Raw genomic sequence first — 6,797 nt, forward strand, 5'->3', positions numbered from 1 at the left:
ACTCCTAGTCATTACATAATCCAGGTATTTTCCAAAAAACTTAACCCCACATCACCCAAGTTTTAAGATGATGGAGGGATAGTCAATTATAAGTACAGAAAAATATCATAAAGAGGCTTTGGTGTGGGTTTTGGTTCCTCACCAAATAAAATTGTAACTCCACAAGGGTGTTTCTATTTAACATGAGTTTCCCCAGGAAATCTCTCTCTATGACTGCAGTGCTCTGGGAGCAGGAGCTGCTGTTTGCTGATGCATTTAGGACGCCTTTGATGTGCTCCAAGGACAGGCATGGTGTGAGCAGCAGCCAGTCTCAGCTGGCACCTCGCGGTGCTGGTCACCAGCGAGCTCTGGGCAGGCAGGAGAGCAGGTGGGAGGCAGGAGAACAGGATCCAGCCTGCAGCTCCTTGGAACACAACCAGCTCCTCCTGATGGGGTGGAGGAAAGCCAGGAAGCTCCTCATTACCCTTCAAATTCAGTAAAACACTGGGATGTGGAAACAAGAGACAGAAACAAACCTGGGAGGAGCTGAGTGCAGACATCCCGGGGTGCAGGGAGCTGTGTGACACCCCTGTGCCCTTAACACAGGCTGGTGCAGCTCTCAGGACTGCTGGGGGTGAGCCCAGCAGGCTCCTGGCTCTGAATGCCCCTCTGCATGACCGTTGTCCAGCAGACCAGCACAGTGCTTTGGCATTAACTTCCAAGGTCTTACACAGAGTTCTTAAGGAACTTGCTGAACTTCTGACATTGTACATCCCTGTTACCCCACAAGGACAAAACCAGGAGGTTTTTTGGTCCAGATGCAGTGTTTACTCAAACCTGCTGTAATCCCAGGTTTACAGGCTGGCCAAGAGCCCCCTGAGTTCCACAGAAATGACTCCCTGTAAGATGTGCTCCAGAGAGGCACCTGTTACCTGTTACAGGGCACTCCATTGCTTCCTATTCCTGAACGCCTTTGGGAAAGCGCTTTTCCCAAAATGCTTGAGGCTGAAATTTGCCAGGCTTCCATTGCTCCAGTTCAGCAGGTCAAACTCAGCAGCTGAAAGATGAAATCCTGGCTCCACTAAAGATGATGGCAAAATGCCTGATAACCTCAGTGCAGCCCAGGCTTTACCCAAAAAATTATACTCAATGTTTGTTGAAGGGTTTTTTTTACTATTTACTCTGGTACTATTTTACTTTAGGCTGTCCTGTCCTATATATATATTATATATATATAATATATATAAAAAAAACAACTGTTTTTTATATATATATATTCTGTGTATATATATATATATGTATATCTCATGTATATATATCTAATATATTTAATACATATATATTATATATATTATACATTATTATGTATATATATATCTAGATATATATATCTATATATATATCTATCTCAATCATTTATATATATCTCATATATATATATGTTTTATATAGATAGCTGCAGCTTTCCTGAATGCTGTAAAATAAAATCTGGGGTTTGAAGGGATCCCCTGCATTCCTCCAGCCACTCTGGGCAGGCTTTGTTGGTGCTTTCCTCCTTCTCCAACCACAGCATGCAGCTCCACTGGATGCTACAGAATTGCTGTAGAGTTATGCTGCTATAGCTGAAAGGAAGATCAAACTGAGTATTCAATTACTTATGCACTCAAAGGTATTTATTCCCTGAGATGAAAGTCCTAAATCTGTTATTATTGCAATTCCCTCTTCTGTTGCTATTAGCATGCTGCTGCCTTCAGATCTATGGAGATGTCAACACCAGTTACTGGCAGCAAAACTGAAAGATGAGAACATGACAGGGAAATGTTTAGAATTATGAATCATGCTCAAAAACAGATGAGACACTTGATCTCCCTTAATTCTAGAAGAGTACACAGGGATTTTTTCCTCAGATTTATGTTTTTCCATTATCTGTTTCAGATGCTGCAGGGATTTAAAAGCTGAGTGAGGTGCAGGGCAGCAGGTTCTGCCTGGGGGACAAACCCCAGAGAGGAAAGGTTCTCTGAGAGCAATGAACACAGGGTTTGTGACAGGGACAAGACCCCCTTACCAGCACTGAGCTCTTGGCCCAAAGTCTGGGTGAATATAAATACAATGCTGAAAAGGAAAAGTTGACTTTCTCTACAGCATCTCATATTTTCCTGCTTGTGCTGCACCCTCCTGTTGTTACAGGTGGCATCTGGGAAAGTCAGGCACTTGCACACACAGTTCTGGTTTATAATAACAGCTCTGCAGCAGGATGGTGTCAGAAAAGTGTATTTAAAGATGGGAAGATCAGTGATGAAAGCCACAAATCTGATACTGTGATGGCTTCTTCCCCCATCAATACCACAGCCAGCAGTTCCCTTGCTGTCCTCTCCTGTTTCCAGCCAGATATCAAAGGCCCTCACTCAGGGAATGTGGAGAATAAAAAACCAGAAATCCCCACCACTCTGAGACATGTGCAGGGTCTGGTGCTCAGTTTCAGACCTGCAGCTTCCAGAGGGCCCTGAGCAACCACCCTAAGGAAATAATCCCTCTAAATGAATCTCTCTTCCATCTCTCACTCTGTCAGCCCTTCCCAGCTCCTGACACAAAACCACCAGGGCCAAACAGCAGCCAGAGGACACACAGCCATTGTTTCAGGGGGAAATCAGTGTTCAGGGGAGCTGCTTTTATTTCCAGGATTTTAAATCCAGGGATTTATTCCCCCTGGAGGTGAACCCTTCTGTCCATCTGCAGCAGAGAGCACAGCCCAAAGAGCCCAGGGACTCTGCCTCACTGACAGTCTGATCCACTCCAGCCACACCTGAAGAGGCTCTGTCATCCCTCACACCCCTTTGGTCACACACATCTCCTTTCAACTTAATCCATCCCACACCAGCTCCTTTTTTATTGCCATGTAAAACCAGTTCCTAAAGGGTGAGCCTTCTGTGCCCAGAGTGTACCCCTGATCTTGCAATGAGTGACCCAGGAAGCCTCCAAAGCACCCTGTCCTGAAGGTTGGAGGGTACCAAGAAGATCCCTCCATCTACAAAATTTTTTGTAATAGTCTTCCCCAAAGAATGTCAGAGAATTTTTTAGGGAGAATACAGGTTTGGGGAGGTGTGAGGTCACTCACACTTGGGTGGCTAATCTTGTGTTCTCCAGTGTTAATCCTTTTACCTTTCACCCTTGCAAAACCAGCCGAGAACCAGCAGGATCTGCTGAGAGCCCAGCAATGCCTGCCAGCAGCTGCACCTCACAGGCACCAGCAGCCTGAACCAGTTGATCTCCACTAACCATTAACAGCACGATTGACCTGCTGCTCACATCAAAGTGGCAGACTGATAACCTGGAGACATCCCTCAGGGAACACCCATTTGGTGATTCCCTTATGAGGACAGTAGATACCTTCCCACAGCACCAATTTTTGCAGCCAAGGTACAGGTACCCAGTGAACATTTTTTAATCTGAAGAAACCAGTGAATATATTTGTTCTTTTAGAAAGATTCTACAGAGAAAAGTCTAAAACATCATCCCTTACTTATTTGAAGCAAGATTTTAGCAACAGATTTAGGGAAGAACATATTTCAATGCTGCCTTAAGATACACATGCACATATTTCATGTCTGTACATCAGCAAAACTTGGGGTTTGAGTTTCAGTGGTTTCTCTGCAATCAAGAGTACAAGCCACACATTTTTTGTTTCAAAAGGAAAGACAAGAATAGGAACAGAACAAAAGAATAAATATACTGAAATAACTTCCCAGACTCAAATAATTCCAAGCCTCCACTCACCCACGCATAGCAAGGATTATGATGAAATAATAATTGATGGCTTCATATATGTTGGCAATAAAAAACTCAGCACTACTGGTTTTCTTAGTTTTTCCAATATGTATCATCAGGAAACAGAAAGCCAGGCTTAGAGTTAGCGCTTTCCAGGAACTTTCTCAAAGAAATGCATTCTCCCCTTTTGGTGTAGAGCTCAGATCTTCTCTTTCCAAAGGAAGATCCAGCCTTGCTTCACTTACCTCCTCCGTAGGTGGTGGCACACATGATGGATGTTGTCCAGGCAATCTGGCTGTAGGAGATGTTGAAGAAAGCCTGGATCTCTTTAAAGTAGACTGTGAAAGCTTTGGGGAAGGTAAATGCAAACCCAATGGAGATGGAGGCTCCAAGCACCACGGCCCAGCCCCATCCTCCATCGGGGGGGACATAGCCCAGGTCTGACAGCACTGGAGGAGACATGGTCAGGGCAGGTTCCAGAGCAAACCCTGCTTGCCGGTGTCCTGCAGAGCAGAGGAGAGGTGTGTTGTACAGATTGCTCATAACATGTGGTCAGGCATCATTTTAAAGCAAATTAAAATGATTTAGAGGTACAGAGAATCACCCGCTCTTGAAGCCTCAATCCTTTTGCTGCTTTTGGACAGTTCTACTGTTCAATTCTAACACAACCAAGATCACCCTTCCCTCTGCAATAACCCTGTCCAGCTCTTCCACCTGCATTTTAAATACATACCCTCAAAATGCTCCTATGGCCCCCATGTCCAGGAGCAGAGCTCAGTCCCAGGTGAAGTCACTCACTCTGTGCTCTGTGCCACGTCCAGCCTGTGGCTCTGTGTCCCACCTTGGGAGATGACTCCTGGAGGTCACTCCTGTCACAGTCCCTCTGGAGAGAACCCAGTGGTTGTACCTTTTTCAGGGTGAATCCTTTATTGTGTATTTCTCAGACATGGGTGGGAGTCCTTATGATTTCAGGTGATTCCTGGTTGAAAGAACAATCCCCATGGTGCAAGCAGCAGGTGAGCAGCCCCAGAGCGGGCCCAGCTCCCCTGTTCTGCAGGGGGACAGGGCTCTTCTGGCTGTTACTTCCCTCAAACCATCAACCAAACTGAGAAACTGCTTGCAAAGGGGCCGAGGTTCCTTCCTGCTTATGGGCAGCAATTCCACTCGTCCCTGGTGCCTGCCAGGTTAGCAGATTATGCTCAGGAACAGCCCGGATCAAAGAGGGCATTCACTCATTTGCATTCTTCCCATTTTCCCTGGTCATTAAAATAAAATGAGGATAAAAAAGAAAAATAAATAAAACATGCATCTCTTTTCTGTGAATCGTTCAGATACATCAGAGATGAGTTTTGGAATCCCTTTGCAAAATAGTCAGACCTCCATTGAAAACTTTGTCCTGTACTGAAAGATAATCACTGATTTTTGTTCTTGTCATAGCCTCTCTTCATTCTCTTTGTTTGCTACAGACCAAGACCATTCATCTTCATTTATTTTTAATTGAAGGAAATTTATGTAAACCCATGTTCAGCGCTCTAGAGGCCCTCAAATGATGAGAGGTTACACTTGAAGAGGATCTCCACCCCTGCTCCATCCTCACCCTCATCCCTGGGCATCCTCTCCCAGCCTCTGTGGGTGAGGAGCCCTGGTCAGAGCCAGTCTAACAGGGATTGATCCACTGAGACCCACGAGAGGATTCACTTCCATTTACACACAATCCCAGAATGGCTTGGGTTGGAAGGGAGCTTAAAGGTCATCCAGCTCCAACCCCTTCACAAGGATTTCACTGGACATGAGAGGAACTTGACTATAACTGGAAAAATTATTAGCCCAAAATGCTAATATTTAATATATCCACTCTAATTTCTATCTGGATAATATCTAGCATTGCAAGATGTTGGGTTTCCTGAGATTTCTTTGCTATATCAAGAGATGACCAACTAAGTCTTTTACAATGAAATTATAAATAATAAAGAAAATGCTGCATTACACTGTGAAGGATGCTATGTTTTAATTTCAGGATCAGCAAGATTGTACTTGCAAAGTTTCTCTTGCTCTGATATTAACTAATAAACTTTTCTGATAGATATTCATGAAACATTTTTTTCCCTTTACAGGTACCCACAGTATATGGAACATTTTGATGCAGAGTCTGTTATAGCCCATCATCTAAGCCTTTCCATAAAGGGAAATAATTTTCTTTTAGAACTACATTAACTCGACTTCATTACTGTGAGGTGAGATTTTAAAAGGAGAACCCAAGTTAAAAAGTAATAGTGGTGATGTTGAAATGCCTGTCTGTTGATGTTTAAGAGATCTTATTACTCATCAAATTGCACTTCACTGCACAGCTTCTTTCATTCATGGTTATTCTACCCAGTTTAGGCCATTCAAATATTATGGAGAATACCAAGCTCCTAAAAATATTGACATATACTAGTGCTTCTGAAATTAGGCAAAATAAAACTGATAAAGGGGTGGTTAGAGTGAGGACATGTTTCCCTATTTAACGTTATGTTTGCCATTCAAATTTAGGATATGCAAAATTCTCAGGCCCCTCAAATTCAAATTTTTTCGTAATCCTTTAAAAAAGTTAAACCTGAACATTATAAATGGGATTTAAAAGGCTATTTTTTATTACCACCAATTCTAAAACTGTGACTAATCATACACCACCTTTAGAAGTCTTACATGATGAATATATTTGTGCATTTAATTTGATTTTTTTGTTTAATGAGAAATATATTGAGAAGACATTAGCATAAAATCAGACCATGGTATCAGATCATTGTAAATCTTTCCTATATCAAGGCAAATCAATACAGTAAACCAAAGAGAGAAACCAAAGTTAAATGAAAATATAATGTACAGTCAAAATTAAAAATCACACCAGCTGACTCTTACCTCTCCAACTCTAAAACAAGGCTTTCAGAGGAAGACTTAGGGGAACCCATCTTTGGCATTATAAAATTTGGGATTATTTTTAAAGGGTTTAATAGCCTCAGCAACCAGCAGGCAGTGATGTGATACAGTCCCAGTCTCCCCTCATTTCTCCT

The 6,797-nt window shown here is 42.9% G+C and overlaps 1 protein-coding gene and 1 long non-coding RNA gene across 2 annotated transcripts in view; one reads left to right on the plus strand and one right to left on the minus strand.

The window, feature by feature from the left end:
• LOC132078307 (monocarboxylate transporter 2-like) overlaps positions 1 to 4,854 on the minus strand; it is a 35,046-nt gene extending 30,192 nt beyond the window's left edge. The window contains exons 1-2 of the mRNA XM_059480376.1: positions 4,478 to 4,854; positions 3,990 to 4,247 (exon numbers count right to left, since the gene is read on the minus strand). Of these exons, the coding sequence (XP_059336359.1) occupies positions 3,990 to 4,206 (217 nt within the window). The 5' untranslated portion in view covers positions 4,207 to 4,247; positions 4,478 to 4,854. The remainder of the gene's footprint in view (positions 1 to 3,989; positions 4,248 to 4,477) is intronic.
• The window catches only part of LOC132078001 (uncharacterized), a 74,484-nt gene extending 68,506 nt beyond the window's left edge, over positions 1 to 5,978 (plus strand). Inside the window, exon 3 of the long non-coding RNA XR_009419220.1 lies at positions 5,859 to 5,978. This is a non-coding gene — a long non-coding RNA (uncharacterized LOC132078001). The remainder of the gene's footprint in view (positions 1 to 5,858) is intronic.
• Positions 5,979 to 6,797: the final 819 nt, after the last annotated feature.

This window comes from Ammospiza nelsoni, chromosome 11 (genome assembly GCF_027579445.1).
Source record: "Ammospiza nelsoni isolate bAmmNel1 chromosome 11, bAmmNel1.pri, whole genome shotgun sequence".
In the NCBI taxonomy this organism is placed as follows: Eukaryota; Metazoa; Chordata; class Aves; order Passeriformes; family Passerellidae; genus Ammospiza; species Ammospiza nelsoni.